The sequence below is a fragment of the Ambystoma mexicanum genome, chromosome 5q, assembly GCF_040938575.1.
Source record: "Ambystoma mexicanum isolate Mex_15411 chromosome 5q, UKY_AmexF1_1, whole genome shotgun sequence".
In the NCBI taxonomy this organism is placed as follows: Eukaryota; Metazoa; Chordata; class Amphibia; order Caudata; family Ambystomatidae; genus Ambystoma; species Ambystoma mexicanum.
This window is the reverse complement of record NC_090933.1, coordinates 393,445,349-393,464,844: the sequence shown is the minus strand read 5'-3', so window position 1 is coordinate 393,464,844 and position 19,496 is coordinate 393,445,349. Positions and strand designations below refer to the sequence as shown.

The 19,496-nt window shown below is 46.3% G+C and overlaps 1 protein-coding gene across 1 annotated transcript in view; it reads left to right on the top strand.

Moving 5' to 3' along the window:
• Positions 1-19,496, top strand: part of ROCK1 (Rho associated coiled-coil containing protein kinase 1) — a 3,300,884-nt gene that overhangs the window by 1,850,770 nt on the left and 1,430,618 nt on the right. Inside the window, exon 16 of the mRNA XM_069620881.1 lies at positions 10,138-10,384. Coding sequence (XP_069476982.1) covers positions 10,138-10,384 — 247 coding nt within the window. The remainder of the gene's footprint in view (positions 1-10,137; positions 10,385-19,496) is intronic.

Sequence of the window (19,496 nt, the reverse complement as noted above, 5' to 3'; positions counted from 1 at the left end):
CCACTCTTGGACATGATTTGAGGTGTTCCTTTGACTTTGTATGTGTTTTATGGGCTATGGGGTCCTTTACCCCATATGGTTTCATGTGTTTTTGTTATATGGGTTATACAGCACCCTCCGTGCCGTAACCCAGGGGTGTCGTAGCGACCCCCAAACCTAGACTCCATACCCTGGGACTGACTACTGTCTCCCAGGGCATGTAAAGTCACCATTGGCTTTACTAGTCTCAAATTGTGAACAGAACCAGTACAAACCATTCTATTGTGGACATACTGGTCATGGCAATTCGATTGCTCTGGGGTCTGTTGTCGAGGGGGCACTGTCCAGTCCCCCCCGACCGAGTTTTGGCTGGTGGCAGTGGATACTACTTTTTAAATTCGACCGCAAATATATTCCTATGGGATTTTCCCATTGTTCGAGGCTACCACTTTTTAAAATAGCCTCGAACATACCGCTGGTTTATTAAATTAATATAAATTCACTGGTTGGTATTTTTTGCCGAAACTTGGTTCCAAAATGGCGTTTGTGTTCGCTTTTGTGACTCCAACCCAAGTCGAGCCCTTTGTTCCACTTTTTGGCAGGCTTCTCCACAGAAGCCTCCAAAAGTGGTGCCACTCTGTCTGGGTTCCACAGGGGGTGTGGGAGGGGGTTTAGGCACCCTGGACTGAGTTGCCTTGGCAACTCAAGTCGCACTCCTGTGTGATTGGCCCACCACTTAGCATGTTTGAGTGACAGCTAGGCTGAATGAATGGGGGTTTTCTGCATAAAAGCAGGGCTTTGGGGAATGGAACTTCAGAAGTCGCCACAGGACCTAAAGAATCCGAGGAGGGAGAAGCCGAGCCGACCTGCAACGACGACACCACCGGTGGAGCCCTGCTGAACCGTCTCACCACTTTGCCCGACGACAGAGGAGATCTCCAGTCCGGAGAGTCTTCTTCCTTTGACTGGTGGGGATAACCAGTTTGCCTGTCTTTTCGCCTTCCGGGACCATCTCGTGGCTGCCTTGCCCGTGCCAAGCACCCCGGCAACCGGAATACCACGGTTTACCACTACCGCGGAGAAAAGTGTAGTACCTTGTAACCGTGAAACTCCGCGGCTGGTTTCTTCCCAGGCAGTGCAACGACCTTCAGCTTTCCTCCACGTCGAGACCTCCTCTTCCTCTGGACGAAACACCGACTTGCACCCGCTGCCAGGAACAACTGCCCCCGCTGGAGCGTTCTTCCCACTTTCAGGTACTATGTCCCGCCTGGCTTCCCTTGCGACAGATCGTTCGGGGTGACAATAAATCCTCGACTTTCTAACCTGGGTTAGCCTGGGACCAGTTAACTAACTTTTCCTGACTTGATCTCAATCTTTTATGAACGTTCTACAAAGACTCTTTGGGCATAACCCCACTGTGTGATCCTGGACACATTTCGCTTGCTCTCTGGAAGAGTGGGCCTGGCATTTGAATTTCCTTGCTCTCCAGTATACTTTGCCTAACCTGCCTCACTGTGGTTCTTTGAAAAGTATTGAAATTTGTATGCTTTCATAACTCTGCCTTTTTACCTTTCTTTTTAATAACTTATTAGAGTGCCATTTTATGTTAAGTGCTCACTTCTGTCTGAAAATAAGTGGTGTTTTTCATTAAGACTTGTCTAATAAGTAATTAGGGTTGTATATATATGTAATAGTGTCTGTGTGTTGAATTTAATTACCTCTTTGTGCTAGTGTAATTTACAAGTGTGTCTTTAAATAAATAATTATATACTTTCACACCAAAGCTCTGGTCAGTGTTTGCTTGTGCTACTGTATCTCTGTACCTATCGTGTATACTCTATATAATGCCTAACTCATCTTGAGAGAAGTCTGACTGCTCAGCCACAGCTACCAGGTAAATCTGGGTGGTACAGACTGCTACCAATTGGGTTTACTGCCAACCACCTGTAGTCCTAAATATTTTGCAGTGGTCCCTAAGGGAACTGCACAGGTTTCTGCCTAACATCGAGGCAGATCTGGTTCCTGGACCTTCTGGACATGTCAGCGTCCCCCCCCCCCAATTAAACTACTGACGTATGTGGATCTTCTCGCCAGGGAAGGAGGAGCCATCCTCCATCACAAACCAGGATTGCTGAACCTGCCGGTCTGGCTCCTGCAGCACTGAGTTCGGAGGGTACGATATCCCGGCGGATTGCAAGGAGGTGCTTGCAAAGGCCAGGGCGTCCTCGACTCTCAAGTGCTATGGACACAAATGGAAGAGGTTCTCTGTCTGGTGCCGTGCACAGAAGATTAACCCTCTACAGATTATGGCCCCGCAAGTGCTGCCGTACTTGCTATCGCTGGCCAAGGCGGGGCTGGCACATGCCTCCATCAAGATCCATCTGGTGGCCATCTCCCGCTACACCAGAACTCCGGGGCGGTCATCTCTATGGTTCATGAAAGGACTGTTCCGATCGTTCCCGCCGGTGAAGGCTCCGGCCCCGGCGTGGGAGCTCAATGTGGTGCTGACTGTTAGGGAGAATTCTCCTTCTATGGCTAATTTCCCTTACCTATAGAGTCCCCCGGCAGCTGTGTTGGATTTGAAGGGTTTTTTTTTTCTTCGGCTAAGAGTGAGACTCTTTTTCCCACTCCTAGGCGTATTTGCTATGTGTGTTCTAGGCTATTTTTTGTTTGTTTAATGTCTATGGGGTTTATCTCACCCTCATAGGAACCATCTTTATACACGTGTTACATAGCACCCTCTGTGCAGTAACACAGGGTTGTCATAGTGACCCCCAAACATAGACTCCATACCCTGGGATTGACTACTGTTTCCCAGGGAATGTAAAGTCCCCATTGACTTTACTAGTCCATCTTTATGAACTAAACCAGTACAAGCCATCTTACTATGGAGGTACTGGCAAGGGTTAATAGTTTTTTCCTTAGGTTCATTTTCGAGAGGGTACCGTACAGTCTCTCTCTCAAAGGTTTCTGGCTGGTGGCAGTAGTTACTACCAAAAATGTTTGACCGCAAATATTTCCCTATGGGATTTTCCCATTGTTCGAGGCTACCACTTTTACTGACCGCCTCTAACATACCGCTGTTTTATTTTTATATTAAGTTTACTTTGGTAGGTTTTATTTGCCAGAACTTTTATATAAATTCTTTCTTGTGTCTTTCTCTAAGATCCTAACCCAGGTCGGGGATCCTTTGTTCGTCCTTTTGGCGGGCTTCTGCCAAGAAGCCCTCCTTTCGGCGCCACTGAGTCTCGGGTGAACCCATTGTGTGGGAGTGGGAGTAGGCCCCCTGGACAGGGTTGCCTCAGCAAACCATGTCGCACTCTGCCCTGATAGGCTGGAGGGTCTCCTGCCAGGATGACCACTCCACTGTGTGAGTGACAGCTAGGCTGTATGAATGGGGATCTTCTTGCATAAAAGCAGGGTCCTGAGGACAGGAAGAGCAAGCCGTCGCCACTGGAACTAAGAAGCCGAAGAGGAGAGAAGCCAAAGACATCTGAACCACCGGTGAATTCCTGCAGCAGCATCTCACCACTTTTCTCCACACAATGAGAGAAGATCTTCATCTGCAGGAGCCTTCTTCCCTTGAACTGGTGGGGCCTACCAGTTTGCCAATCGCCTTCCCGGACCTGCCTTGGTACGGCACAGGAACCTGCCTAACACTGACCAGGCTCATGGGGCCGTGATTCGAGCCGCTGCATTCTGCACCGTTGAAGTTCCTGTCGTGGAAGACAGCGTTTCTTGTGGCCATCACCTCCGCACTACGAGTGGGAGAGATCCAGGCCCTCTCCTGTAAACCTCCATACCTGACATTCCACGAGACAAGGGTGGTGCTGAGGACGCACTCCTCCTTCATTCCCAAGGTGCCGTCGGACTTCCATCTCAACGAGCCCTTGGTGTTACCGGTTTTCTTCCCGTCTTCGTCGCCGGCTGAGAGGACTTTGCACTCGTTGGATGTGGCTAGAGCGCTGAAGTTCTACGTGGACCGCACGAAGAGTCTTCGGAAGACATCACAGCTGTTTGTGAACTTTGGACCTGTGAACCAAGGGAAGGCCCGCTCGAAGGCTTCCATTTCCAGATGGCTCTCTGGCTGCATCATGCACTGTCACCGGTTGGCAAACTGACCCTTGCCCGGCCGTCCGAGAGCGCATTTGAACAGAGCGATTGCTGCTACCACGGCGTTCCTGTCTGGTGTGCCCCTAATGGACTTCTGCAGGGCTGCTACGTGGAGGTCGACGCACACCTTCAAGAGATTCTACTGCGTCAACCGGGATTCCAGGGAGGAGTCCACGGTCGGCCAGGCAGTGATGCACAACCTGTTCGCCTGGTGAGAAGGTAAGAGATGCTTAATGTTGAGTTGTTGAAATGCTTAATGTTGAGCCTTGCCACCTCCCGCGGTTGTGCATGTGTGTACTGCTATGTATTCTTGTATTCATGAGCATGTGAATCCATGGCAGACCCCATGCTGGAGAAGGAACAAGTTACTTACCTGTAACTGTTGTTCTTTAGCATGGGTCTGGCATGGATTCACATGCAAACCCTCCCTCCAACCCCTCTGCGGCTCTTCTCTTGGTCCTACTGCGACTTTACGTGCTACCAAATCTAAAGATGGCGGCCAGAGGAGGGGCTTGGGTAGAGGGCAGTCATTGGCTGGGGGGCAGTATGACCCAGAGACAAGTGATTGGTTACTAGTAGAAAGACAGTTCAGAAACGAAACTGAAGCAGATTTTCTTTTTTACTGAGGATTCCTAGCCTGATGACAGGGGATATTCATGAGCATGTGAATCCATGCCAGACCCATGCTGGAGAACAACAGTTACAGGTAAGAATGTGTTCCTTTGTTGTTATCTACACTGTTAATTGTACTATATGCACTTACTCTGCCTGGGCAGATTGGTTATCGTTCAGAAACTCATGGGCTCTTAATCTGTTGTTTTTCTCCTCTGGTCCCTCCCTCCTTGAGCGCTTTGAAACACTTGCCTTGTGTATAGGTGCTTTACAAATAAACATTACCGTACCAAATATATTTTTTTAAAAAGGGATCCAAATAGTCTGGGCACACTTTATGAACATCGGGGCAAGACCATCAGGGCCAGGGGCCTGTGAGGCCTTTGCTTTTACTATGGCCCAGGATATGTCATCCTCGGGCCAGGGACACAGACTCCTGTAGTCGAGTCTTGAGACCCAGAAAAGGCATTTCTTATTTCTCTTGATGGAAGTCCTCCCAAGTTTGAGCAGTGATCGGGCAGTCCATATGCGATCTAACCACACCTGTGATTTTGTTTAGTGTCCCAGACCTGCCCTGCACTAGCACCCATACATTGTTTTAAAACCTATTGGTTGTCCTTTATGTGCATTTCGATTTTGAGAGATTTCAAGTGGTTTCTGTGAGCTTGAAGGATGATGTTATTAGAAATCGTGTAATCCCTGGAACAAAGACCCTGACCCTATAGGTTTTTAAGACTTGTTCGTTTGTTCCTTTTTGAGGCTGTAATTCTAGAGTCAAAACAATGGACAGGTAACTTGTAGTTGATCCTTTTGTCTGTGCTTATTCGTTTTAGGCATTGTAAAACTCTTATGAACCTTTCGACCACTAAATAGGAACACAGTGACTTATTGTTGAGCACTTGAGAGTTGTTAATAGCATCAGTCAAGAGATGAGTACATCTAGAACATGATCTGTTCCACTTAAGAGCTGAACCTCCTCTGTCTGGGGTTGCACAAGCCATGGCTGTATTTAAATCATGTACAGCCACTTCAAACTGAAAAACAAAGTGCAACACAAAGTGATCTCCTAGGCATGGTTTGTACAACTTCAGGGGACTACATTGTTCCCTAATAGATTGGATACATAGATGTAATCAATCCATGATTGAGCCGTACCTCCGTGCCACGTGTATGGAGTTTGGAAATCATGTGTGTCACAGCCTTACTTGGGACAGCTCCCAACCCGAGAGAACCATGTCCCAAACAACCCCTCTGATAATGCTGACACGAGTGTAGGAAGGTACTTGTTAGGCAGAATCCTGTGTAGTTACCTTAGGGAGCACTACAGAAGATTAAGACTACAGGTATGAGCAATAAATCCCCTTTGGTATCAGTCTGTACCACAAAGATTTAGTTGGTAGCTGTGGCTAAGCAGTCAGACTTATCTCAAGAGGGAGATGAGCAGTATTCAGGGTTTACGCAATAGGGCTACAGTACTATGGCACAAGGAAACACTGACCAAAGCTTTGTATTAAAAAGAATATATATTTATTTTACACACTTCTAGTTCAACACATTAATCACAGTTAATAAAGCAAGTTAAAATCAGTCAAGAAAAGTATACACAACTCCCTAGTTAAATTGTAGACCAGTTTGAGCAGGAGTAAAAACTGAGAAAAAAGGCACAGTGAAAACCAAACACAAATGGCACTCTAGCAATTGCTCACAAGGGAGCGAAAGCACAAGTTATACAGGAATATCTTCTTACACACCCTAGCAACACTTCCCATAAGTTTGTGAACAAGTTTAGGCAAGGCAGTACTTTAGCATAGAGAATACTTAAATGAAAACTGAGCAAAATGGCACTTCACAAGTTTTTAAAATGGGCAGGAAGAGGCGTTTAAAAGAATTGGGTGCACCAACACAGTTCTAGTTGAGAAGCAATCTAGAGAAGGCAGTTCTAACAAATTCAGCCAGAGTCAATAGGCCTGTGCCAAAATCAGTGGTACAGGGCAAAGAGCCCAGGAGCAAAATGTTCTTGTAGCTGCAGTCAAGTTTTTGGTTAACGATTTCAAAAAGGTGGATGCAGGAGGTGAAAGTCAATGTTAGACGATAGGGGCGGCCAACCCAACAGGTAGGTAAAGGATTTAAAACCCCTTTAGCACTACCACTCGAAAAGGGAGGCCTGGCGGAACAATGTACCTTAATATGAAGAAGAGGCTCCTGCGGTGGCGGTTGTTCCTGGTAGTTCCTGCAGTTCGGGGGATCTAGCAGAGGAAGAGAGGCTCTCGTTGTGGAGGAAGGTTCGAGTTACTGCACTACCCAGGGATGAAACCAGCCACGGTGCTGCCAAACGAAAATAAAAGGTACGCTCCTTTTAATCACGGTCCGGGTGGATGGCTGCCTGGCTATCCGGCCTCCAAGTGCAGGGCACTGGCGATTCGACCAAGGCAGGTCCGGGAAGGCGATTGGCAAACTGGTTGGCCCCACCAGCTCAAGGAAAGAAGGGTCTTTCAGATGAAGATCTCCTCTCGTCGTGTGGAGAAAAGTGGTGAGACGCTGCAGCAGGGCTTCACCGGTGGTTGTCGTTGCAGATGTCTTTGGCTTCTCTCCTCTTCGGTTCCTCAGTTCCAGTGGCGACGTCTTGCTCTTCCAGTCCTCAGGACCCTGCTTTTATGCAAAAAGACCCTCATTCATACAGCCTAGCTGTCACTCACACAGTGGAGTGGTCATCTTGGCAGGAGACCCTCCAGCCTATCAGGTTAGAGTGCGACATGAGTTGCTGCTGCAACTCTGTCCAGGGGTCCTACTCCCCCTACCACACAACGGACCCACCCCAGACTCAGTGGCGCCAAAAGGACAAACAAAGGATCTTCGACCTGGGTTAGGAGTTTAGAGAAAGATACGAGAAAGAATTTATATTAAAATTGTGGCAAATAAAACCAACCGGAGTTAACTTAATAATAAAATAAACCGGCGGTATGTTAGAGGCTGTCCGTAAAAGTGGTAGCCTCGAACAATGGGAAAATCCCATAGGAAAATATTTGCAGTCGAATATTTTCGGTAGTAACCACTGCCACCAGCCAGAAACTTTTGAGAGAGGGACTGTACGGAACCCTCTCGAAAATGAACACCAGGGAAAAACTAATAACCCTTCCCAGTACCTCCATAGTAAGATGGGTTGTACTGGTTTAGTTCATAAAAATTGACTAGTAAAGTCAATGGGGACATTACATGCCCTGGGAGACAGTAGTCTGTCCCAGGGTATGGAGTCTATGTTTGGGGGCCGCTACGACACCCCTGTGTCACTGCACTGAAGGTGCTGTGTAACACATGTGTATAAAGATGGTTCCTATGAGGGTGAGATAAACTTCATAGACATTAAACACAAAAAATAGCCTAGAACACACATTGCAATATGCCTAAGAGTGGGAAAAGGGTCACACTCTTAACAGGAGAAAAAAACCAACCCTTCAAATCCAGCAAAGCTTCTGGGGGACTCTATAGGTAAGGGAAATTAGCCATAGAATGAGAATTCTTCCTAACACGGATTTCCACAGACCATGCGTGGATGGGCGACCCCTCCCCCACACCATGGCAGTCCTCTTCTTCGCAAGGACCAGAAGGAGACCCAGGAAACGTCTAACATGCCCAGCAGATTCCTTTGTATACCCCAGTAACGCAGGAGCTTCTGCATCTTTACCCAGGTTCAGAGAACCCCCTCTTCATGTGACCTAAATGTGGTTCTTGCTGCCATTATGCATAATCTTATGACTTGGACCGTCTTATGTGGGAAAAATGCCTTTTTGTTGCCCGTTACATTAACAACACATTCTTTAGAAAACCCTTATATCGTATTTCACAAAGACATGGTTATCCTATAGACTGTGCCATCTTTCATTACTAAAATATTGTCTGGCTTTCATCTAAATCGGGAAATTGTTTGCCCAGTGTTACACCCTCGTCGTCACACTTCGTCAGCAGAGAAGACTTAACATAATCTGAACTCGGCAAGACCTACAATTTCTACCTTGAAAGAACTAGAGCTTTCAGGAAATCCGATCCACAAGTTCATTACCTACAGTGGCTTCATCTGGGAACAGAGTGAGTAAAGTTACCATGTCAACATGGATAGTTACTGGTCTTCAGGTTCTTTAAAGATTGTGCCAATTCCACCAGATCTAATGCAGCATTGGTGGCCTTCCGGAAACATGTCCTTAGCAGATTTCTATACGGTCGCTACTTGGGCTACTCATGCCTTTGTGAGGGTCTATTCTTTGGATGGCTCCTCCAGGATGGATGCTCTTTTGGCCAGAAAGTGTACTATGCAACGTATTCGCTTGAACCAAAGCTGTGGGCATATGCTGTCTCCTCCACCCATTTCATGGATCTGTACAGTCATGCTTCCCAACCATTTGGGAAGGAGAGAGAGCAGGATGCTTGACTTTGCAAAAATTACCTTCATGATGATTAGGGTAATCCTAATCCTTTCTCTTTCCTTCACGCTGCCCTCCCAGCCGCCCTCCTCTGCACATATGCTGTATCACAACCTCAAAGGCAGAAAAAATGGCTTGAACTAGGGGGCGTCAGTTGGTGACGCAAGAGTGTGTGGGTGGGGAGTGCGCTGAGGGATTCTTGCGCATACTGAGACCCATTCTAAAAGCCTTAATGTAACAGCATCCTCTTTTGGAGTACCAGAATAAGTATAAAGGAAATTTTTTCGTATTTTGGGAAAAGCCAATGTAAATTAGATTTATCTTCACTGTGGGGCAGTGACCTCTGCCAAATTTAATAAATATATACAACACCTTACTATGGCCTTAGTGAACTAGTTTATTAATTATTTTCAGAGAATGTATTTAATACTAGATTTGCTATAATGGCTTGCACTCCAAATTAGCAATTAGACTTCAGCAAGCAAGGGGGACCTGGGTAGGCTGGTACTGGTGATGGGAATTTGATTGGCGAGAGGTTGTTTTCCTATCGATCTGTGTTTTAAGATAGAGTGAGGCTGAGGGAGATCCATAAAAGTCTAAAAGCATGCTTGTCATCACTTGCCAAATGTGTGTATAGGAGCAAGGCATGAGTTTTTTGTTCCCCTTTTCTGGCGTTTTTGAAAATGTTAGAGGTTGCTGGGACACTGTTGTGCCAAAGACGGTTTGCTCTTATACCGCTCCTCTTTATTATTTGGGTAGCAAAGGCCGTTCATTGTTTTTAAAAGGTGACTGGTCTTCAGACCCCTAATTTGTAGGTGTAGTGTTGATCATGGGGCAATGATTCTGCCTACTTTCTAGATATAGGAAAGGTGCTGTGGAATGGATGCCATTCTTTTTCTTAACATTGTAGTTGGTGGGGTATGGATGCAAGAGATAGATTGTAGGCCAAATATTTTAATTAGGAAAGGTGCATTTTGCCATTAACATCTGTTGCATATTTACTTCTCTTCATTGACAGCTCGAGGAAGCCAATGACTTTTTAAGGACGGAATCTGATGCATCAGCAAGACTGCGAAAAAGTCAGGCAGATACGAATAAAATGTTGAGCCACTTAGAAGCACTTAACAGAGAGCTGCAGGAGAGATGCAGAGTCTTAGAAAGCACCAAAGTGCAGGTTGAAAAAGACTTTTACCAACAAGCAGCGGTATTGGAAGCGGAAAGGAGGGATCGCAGTCATGGGTCTGAAATGATTGGTGATCTACAAGGTACATAATCAAATTACTCTTACTTCATATCCTATATGTATATGAATGCCAACCATTTAGTATTCATATTTTGTCTGCTTTGTTGGTTTAACTCAATATATGTGTGCATTTAAAGTAAATCTCTCAACCCAGACTACAGAATTGTAGTGCTTCAATTGGCTTGAAAGTAACAACATGACCACAGCTAAGCTAATATAGTTAGAATATTATAAGATCAAAGGTACTTGCTCTCCTGAGCATGGCTATCTCAACATTTTATTTTTACTGCAAGCTGTTTATGTCACAGTTAGGAGGTGCTGCAAATGTTGTGATTGTTTAGAGCCCTATTTGTTTTTGTAAAAGATATCAGGTAACTTGCATGTAGTTCAGTTTGCTGTTTTTGTTTTTATTATACTTCTTCTCTACAGACTACTGGGATATCCATACGCTTGTTCCTGAGTAGGGACCACTCCTTGCAAAGTATTGAGTAATGGGACGAATCCAGGGAATTGGTCCCTTCTTCCCAATTGAGATCCACTCCCGCTGAGGCTAGGGAGGTGAGCCCGCTCTGCAAGACCGTCCCTAGGGATTTGGGCAAGTGGGACCTCACTGGAACCGTTTGGGAACGAGGATTTAACAGGGACACCTATAATATCTTTACTCTACCTATATGAGGGCTACAGATGTTGTAAAGGTGATAATGCTTTTTTTTGTCTGACACCTCTGCTGAACCCTCTGCAAACTCACTATCCTATCAACAACTACACATCGTCTCTCATTGCAGAGGCACATATAAAACTATAAAAACCCTCACCTGGAGGAGGAGATTCTCTGACGCCAATACGAACTGCAGGGGATGAGACGTGCACAGTGGTTGCTACCGTCGGAGTGCGGAACACAGGCAGCCTGGAGGCAGGACCTCAGATAAGACTGCTGCGCTAGGAGCCTGCGAAACCCAGCTGAATACAGGAACCCCGGGGGGGGGGGGGGGGGGGGGCGAAAGATCTTCAGTCCCTGTACTGTTGCAGAAGGGGGAGAGCCCTGAGCACCGACGAGGCACAAAGAAGGTCTCAGAGACAGGAAGCACCAGCGTGACGGGTGGCGATGAGTGTCGCTGGTATCAGAAGCACTGACCCTTCATGGAGGAAGCACTGCAAGACACCAGGTACGCTGGCCACCCAGGTACAAGAGAGGTGGCCGGTTGAAGGCTGTCAGGAAGCTGAAAGCATGAGTCCTTCATGGCCTGAGAATTGTGAGAAACCCAAGGGCATCCTCACCTCTACTCCCCTTGGATCCTCTGCGCATGTAGCCAGGGAAAGGCCCCCACTCTTGGATCCCAAACCTGGGGGCAGAGAAGCGAGGAAGGATCACCTGGGCGGAGGATCATTTGGGATTAAGAGTGGGGTGCCCTTGGGCGAGATATGGTATCCCCTTTTCCCTATTGTGAGAAACCTAAGGGTATTCTCCCGAGTAGACTTTGAGAATCCCTTATTCAGGTGGTATGGGAAGGGCTGGTGTTCTCAGATCCCAACTCTGGGGGTGGACGAGCGAGGGAGGATCACCTGGGTTAGGGAGCCCAGAGTTACGCTCAGGGGAATCTCCCAGGCGAGACGTGGTATTATACCCGGAAAGAACAAAAGGAGAACAAAGTCCTTTAGGCTTTCATAGGCTGTACAAACTCAACCTCCCTTCCCCCCAACAAATCTCCCTTACTAGTATCCAACCACCCCTACACCTCTAGTAAACCAATTCAGATCCCAAACCCCATCACATTAGGAAACAACCTCTCGGAACCCTTGTTTTCCTGTTGCCTACCTGAATACTCCCAGCCATTCTTTTTCACGTCCCTCGTGTTACTTCCCGTACTCCCAATCTGCATTGACAAACCACTACTGTTCCCACAATCCCCCCTGTCTATTTCATAAACCCTACTAAACGATAACGCCCCTGCCCCTTTCTGACACAAGCACTTTCTTATACCATAAAAGACCATGAACTAACACCAGAGCCGTTTACCTGACATGTCATTACACAAGGGTCAGGCAGAGTCAGGCAATTAATAAAAACCTCACACACTTGACGGCCCTTTCCTTTCCCCACAGGGATAAAAGGTAGAGCATGAGAGCACACTACGAGCAAGGCAGACCGCACGATGAGACCAGTATCCCAGGTCGGTAGTTCAAGAGGAGGAGAAAGGTGGCGTGAACCGAAGGGGTGGTAGGGAGAGAAGCAACCTTGCCCTTTCTGACTAAGACCCACAAAGCCTCAGTGGAAGTAATCATAAGACTGCAAACAATATCCAGCTTGTGCTGAAGCAGATGTCAACGGTACACGGAGCACACCTACACTGATAATCAGGACAGGGAGAGACGCTTGCTACCATGATACTGACCTTGACTCCAGAGACAAGAAAAACCAAGCGGTTCATCAAACTCAGTGAGTCGAGGGGAGAACCGATAAGAAACCGAACTGTGTTGAACAAAAGTAAAAAATGGCAAATGAAGGGAAGATCAAAGAACTGTTAAACTCTTAGGGGCAAAACCAGCTGCAGAGGGGTTCGGCACCAGAGGGACTCTAGTTGATCCCCCGTTTGATGAAACTACTGATAACAGAAGACTTGAGGAGAGCTGCAAGGAATAGTTCAAAGTGGTCATACAGGGTGTTTGGGAGAATTCTCATCTATGGCTAATTTCCCTCACCTAGTGAGTCCCCCCAGCAGCTTTGCTGGACTTCTGAAGTTTATTTTCTTTCCACTTGGTAAGACTGAGAGCTTTTCCCCCCCCTCTTACGTGTGTTTTGCTATGTGTTTCCACCTGTTTTTGTGATAGTGGACTCTGAAGTACACCACTTCAGTAGTCCTCTTCTTTTTGTGTGTCACTCAGCACCTTCAGTGCCGTGGCTCAGGGTTGTCTTTGAGACTTCCCTCGACTCCATTTCTGAGGCGACTACCGTCCCCCAGAAAAGGGTAAAGTTACCATTAACTTTACTTAGACAATCTACCACAGATCCAGTACACCCAATCTTCCATGGAGTACTGGGAAGGGTTAATTCGTATCCCTTTTTATCTGTACCTCCTAGAGCATTGTTTCGCTCTTTTAACATTTAGACTTGGCTGGTGGCAGTGGTATCTACCCTAACTTTTCTACTGCGATTATATTAGATAAACATGGTATTGTTCTTGGCTATTATATTAGCCTCGAACATAAACCCGCTTGACCAAATCGTCTTTCTTTTGGCTCCGGTTGGGTTTATTCGCCATTTCTTTTCGTTAGTCCTTCTTGTGTTTTACTTTGCGCGGCAAACTAGGTTTGCCTTCTTTGTTCACTGTCTTTTGGCGGGCTTCTGCTCAGAAGCCCTCCTCAAGGCGCCTGGGTGTCTAGGTGGGCTGAATGTGAGGGAGGGGTGTAGTCACCCCCTGCACAGGTTATCCTAGGAAACCCAAGTCGCACTTTGTCATGATTGGCCAGGGTAGTTGTCCGAGCTGGACAACCCCCCTGCTGGGTGATTGACAGCCAGGCTGTGTGAATGGGGGTTTTTCGCATAAAAGGCAGGTCTCTTGGGCTAGAAGTCAGAGAGTCGCCACTGGAACTACAAGGAACCGAAGAGAAGCGGAGAGAACGGCGGCTGCTGCAACTACCCCGTCCCGGTGAAGCCCTGCTGCAGTCCTGAGCTATCGGCCCTTCAACGACTCAGAGAAGATCCAGTCCGGAGTTTTCTTCCCTTGAGCTTGGTGGGGATAACCAGCTCAGCTTCCACAGCCAGAGGATCCTCTTCCTTGGTCGAAATCGCTGCACGCTGCTGTAGTGGTCCGGATAGCCACCTGAAGAGCCTCTCCTGTTTTTAAGGAGCGCACCTTTTATTCCTTGTTTCTGCTGCCGGCTTCATCCCTGTGTGGTGCAGACCCCCTTCAGACGTCGTCCTTCACAACGAAGCTCCAGGAATCGTGGGTCTGCGGGAAACCAACAGGAACAACTGCCAGGGCACCAGCTGCACCATTGGAACAAGGTACTGTGTTCTACTTGAGGAAACTGGGTGAATCCCTTTTCTTCATTTCCAAGGCTTGTCCTTGTCTTCCCTCCTTCTTATAACTTTGGCTTCCGAACATTGACAATATCGAAGTACTTTTGGCTACGTTGAATCGTGAACTGTCTGACTGTGTGATCTTCAGCAACAGGCCCCGGTGTCTTTCGACCCTGGCTCTCTGAGTGTTTCTTGATTTTGCCTGCCTAACCAAAATATTGCCTGTGATTTTTGCCTCCAAATCCCTCTAGGTATCTCAGGTGCTAAGTGTGTTTTTGCCCCGGTAGCATTTCATGTCACGGATATGCGTTTAGTAGACCGAACTGTCAAAAAGTGATCGCAATCGTATTTGCGGTAACATGTTTTGTTTGTAACACCGGTTCATTCAACACAGGGTACTTACCTTGAGACTTACTGTACAAAGTGAATTGATTAGTTGTAGTATATTTAACGTGTGGTTTTTATTTGAGTTTAATAGAAGTGTTGTGTTTATAACGAATGGTTTAAAAATAAATGTACTTATATTTTTTACCAGAAACATTGAGTCAGTGTTTGCTTGAGTCACAGTAATTGTGGTCCCTTTGTGTAATCTCTGCTACTGCTCATATACTCTTGAGATAAGCCTGGCTGCTCCGCCACTGCTACCACTCTGGCATAGTAGTACAGGCTTGTACCAAAGGTAAAACTTGTATTGCCACCTGTGGTCTTAATTGTGTGTAGTGGTCCCTAAGGGCACTGCACAGGATTCTGCCTAACACAGGGTCTAGAAAAATCCCCTGTACAGTTGATAGTCTTTGACCGACAAACCATTGGAAAAACTAAGGGAAGTGAATCCTGCATAGGGGAGTAAGTAGAAGGAATTGCGAGGCTGTTAAACGTGAACCTGATGGAGGGATGCCTGCAGAACGTGGCAAAGCATGATGCCCCAATGAACATTGTGTTGACAAGAGTGAACCCGACAGAGGGATGTCCACAGTGGATTGTCTAAAAGGACATCAGGATTTGTGAATGCCACAGGTGAAATTGTTTTGGAAAAAGCTGTAGTGAACCCGACAGATGGATGCGAACATTTGATTAGGGACTGAGCTTGGAAGAGGGGGATCAGGGGTGAAAAGTCATCACCCACGGACACGTGAATATAACAGATAAAATCGTTTGAATACAAGCCATATTGAACCCAACTGGGGGAGGCTGGTGTTCGAGAGGGGTCTGAGCCCAGAAGAGGGGAGACCCAGGGGTGACGAATCATCACCCCAAGTGCAATCAGAAAGGAACTTTTGTTTATTTTTTAACCTAACCGGCCCTCCGAAGCAAGAGACTTAACCACCGAAGGTCCTGACATTGTTCGGAACTTTTTGTAGATCCGAGACCGGAAGAGGGGTTCAAAGATATCACCCAACATACAGACGGAAAGGAACCTTTTGTTTGTTATTTTGAACACATCAGGTCCTCTGGGGCAAGAGACTTTTTGTAGAAAAGAGACTTAACCTTCGGAGGTTCTGATACCTGAGAATGGTACTGTAGTCTCGTGCTGGGAAAGCTCGAGCGTGTGCTGTGCTCCTGAATCCCACCTTATCCCATGCTCAAAACGTGGGGACAGGAGACCCCCAGCTAGCACATCCTGATTTATCATTTGTGAACACTTCATTCTTTCTTTTGAACTATATCCTGCACTCTTTTTGTATTTAGTTAGGATTGACAATCTTTTTTTTTTTTAGTATAGGTCCTTTTTATTTGACCAGACGCCACCAGGACTGCTTTATTATTTGATGGTCTTAGCTTGCTCCCTTCTTAGATTTAGGTTTAGATTAGGCATTTTTCCAACCTACCTATACAGGTTAATAAACACCAATGAACTGTGATAACTTGTGTCTGTCTTTACTGTTGCCAACACGAGTTCCTTACAGTATTGACGACCAACCCTTCCCTAACTTTCATAGGTTATTGTAAGGACATTTACACCTGCAGGCTGTCAGGGGGCTGCAGGTGTATAAAAGGAGACCAGCCCAGCAGGGAAGAGAGCGACAGTTGGGATGGTGTCTATCTTGTTTAAGATGCATCCTAAATTGGGGGAACACACACATATGGCCTGTGCAGCTTGGGTCAGGTGTGGAAGTAGGGGGGTGGGACTGAGCGGCAGGTGTAGAAACAAACACCTAGATTTCAGACAACTTAATAGAGGGAGGCATTTCCAGTTGGGGTCAGAACAGTAAATATAGAATCACCTAGACTTGGAAAGAGGGAGAAATGCCTAAAATTGGAGCACGGCAGTAAATGCAGTTTTACCTAGATTATGGATACCTGGATAGAGGGAGAAACGCCAAAAATGGGGGTACAACAGTAAGTGCAGTAACACCTAGATTCGAGGACTGCGCCTGAGATGGGGACCCAAGAGTTAATTAAATGGTACTTAACGGCTGGGGCGCAGCAGTGATGGGACTATTACTTACTATCTAGCAGCCCTTGGTAAGCTATGTTATGAAGATTGGAGGGGTAGTCAGGCTTTCCGTAATACAGTAACTGCTGTATTCCCCACCCAGACCACATTAACCTTGCCAGTTGCTGCAGGTTGATGGCGGCAGTCAGGGCCATCTTAAGCACTTTTGGGGCCCTGGGCATGGACATCTTTGGGGTCCCCCCTCACCAAACCAAACAAATTAAGTGGTCAGGAATATCTGCCTTGCCTCTGCTCGCGCAATCAAAATCCGTGGGTTGATATGGTGCCTCACAGCATTTAAAAATAAGGATGTTCACTCCCTTTAAGTCCCCTTACCTTCTTCATTCTTGCTCTAATCAGAATGATAAACAAGTACCATTTGAAGGCCAAAATTATCAGTCTACGAAGAGGTTACTTATGTTCTAGCATAGATTAAGGAGACTTTTTGTAAAAGGTACATGTAACCCAGAATAGCCAGAGAACTCACATTTGCTGCCTCCCAGAACGCAAACGTGTTCAAGCATGGATAGAGGAGACCAATTGGTAGGAAGGAGAAAGCTACACATACCATAGCATGGATAGTGAATGCAGACTAGATGTTACCAGGAAAGTGTCTGTATCCAGAAAGACTGAGATTATAAGTGTGACTTGGTTTTCAAATAGTGTTGCCAGTAGAGATCAAAAGAATGAAGTGCCTGTGGTGTGCAATATATCAATGCTCACTATTATAGTTGAAGCAGCACTTTAGCCAGAGAAACCATGAGTGAGGTTGTTTTGAAGATCATACCCTGAGAAGGAAATCTCTCTGAAGGGCTGACAATTTTAAAACATTTAGGGACTGGCAATTTTGAGAGGCTAGGCAATACAAGATTAAATTAGACACACTGGTTAAGGGGTGAATCTGGGATGTGTGCCAACTCTGCAGTTTCTGCATTTGAAGACTTTCATTACCAGTTCTTACCATGAAATGAAATAATCTCATTTTTTCAAACTGACTTGGAAAGTACACCAATCACATTACCAAACATGACCATTTTTAAAAAGAAAATGTTATAGTAGAGTGTAACGCAGAACGATTCTAGCTTCATTCACTCCATCATCAAGAGATATAAGTACCAGCATACCAATCAGTGTGATTTAACAGATTTAATCTGGGTTGGTCTTTTGTATTTTAAAGCTTTACATAGTTCCAAAACACTGGCTTGTGAAATTGTCATTTATAAATGTGCAGAAAAACCTTTCTTTTTACAAAAATGCAAAGCTTTTTTTGTGTCAAACGAGCAGACTTTAAAATATGCTTGTCCGAGTCCTGCACCATCTGGTCCTCTCCCTTATGTCTACCTCCCATTCCACTCAAAAGGCCTACATAAGAAGAAAAATCAAGTAGTGGGCTAAACAATGCCACCAGCATGGGAGGAGGCAAACGTCACAGAAGACAGTACAGTAATGTAAGAGATATTAGATGATTTGACCAGGATCACTATTGTCTGCTGGCAAAGCCAGGATACAGGCATGAATGCTTTGGTTCCAAATTTGGATACTTATTGATTTATTTGACTAACGGTTTATGCTCATCGTTGGAGGCGATTGCCTAGGTTTTACAACACCCCATCTGAACAAACCATTTTCTAGACCGTCACCACAAGGATGACATGTTGGTTTTTATAGCAACCCCTATCTGATGCAGGTACATTGCTGATAATAGCACCTGTTGTGCTGCAAGACCGAGTACATACACAGGCAGGTTTATAAACTTCAGACATAGGAAAGGCTCAGCTAGCCTTCAGGAGTATGCTATTCTAATCTTGCAAAGGAACACATAACTTTTGCAATGAGTGCTTAACACACTGAGTTAACTTCTGAACCATTGTGACACTCAATTTACCAATATGCATTTTAAATTTGTCTATTGCACATGATCAACATAATTACCACAGGAAGGAATGAATGCTACAGGAGTTGTGCCGCAAGGAACAAACACTCAAACTATATTTACTACAGTGAACACAGAAAGCATCACATGATGAATTGATCGAGGCAGAATGTACTTGCCAAAACAGACAGGCAATAGGTTTAGGGCCTCAGCACCATGCAATGAAATATCCTGATGTGTGCTATTTAAGTCTGGTGAACAGAGGATTCTTACTTCTTTAGATCTGGCAGCCTTGTGGGTCCCCCGGGCAAGTGCCCCTTTTGCCCTCCCATAAAAACGTCTCTGGCGGCAGGCTTACCAGGCAAACACGGTCTGGAGCTGCTTCTGCAGGAGCTTCCCTTTGCCTTGGTGCCCTTAGCCAAGGGGGCTGCCTGGGCAGGGAGGCTGCCCTGGGTGCTGGGACAGAAATGGGCCTCCTTGGCCCAATCAGATAGCTTGAGGCGCGATGTAGCCAGGGTGCCAGGAAGAGGGTGCCGGGAGCGATTTATAGATGCCAATGCACACACTAGTGTGCGATGCCGTTCCAATGCACAAAAGTGCTTTAAATCAATTTAAATGCAGATCACATGCCCAACAACTCATCTTTGCCTCCAGTCACCAGCCAAATGTGACTCTGGTACAGGCAAGGGGAAAGAAGCCTACAGGCTAAACAACAACGGCCTCCCAGGCCCAATCAGATAGCTTCGGGGGCTGGAGGTAGGCGGGGAACCAGGAAGAGGGTGCCAGTATTGTATGATATTCTG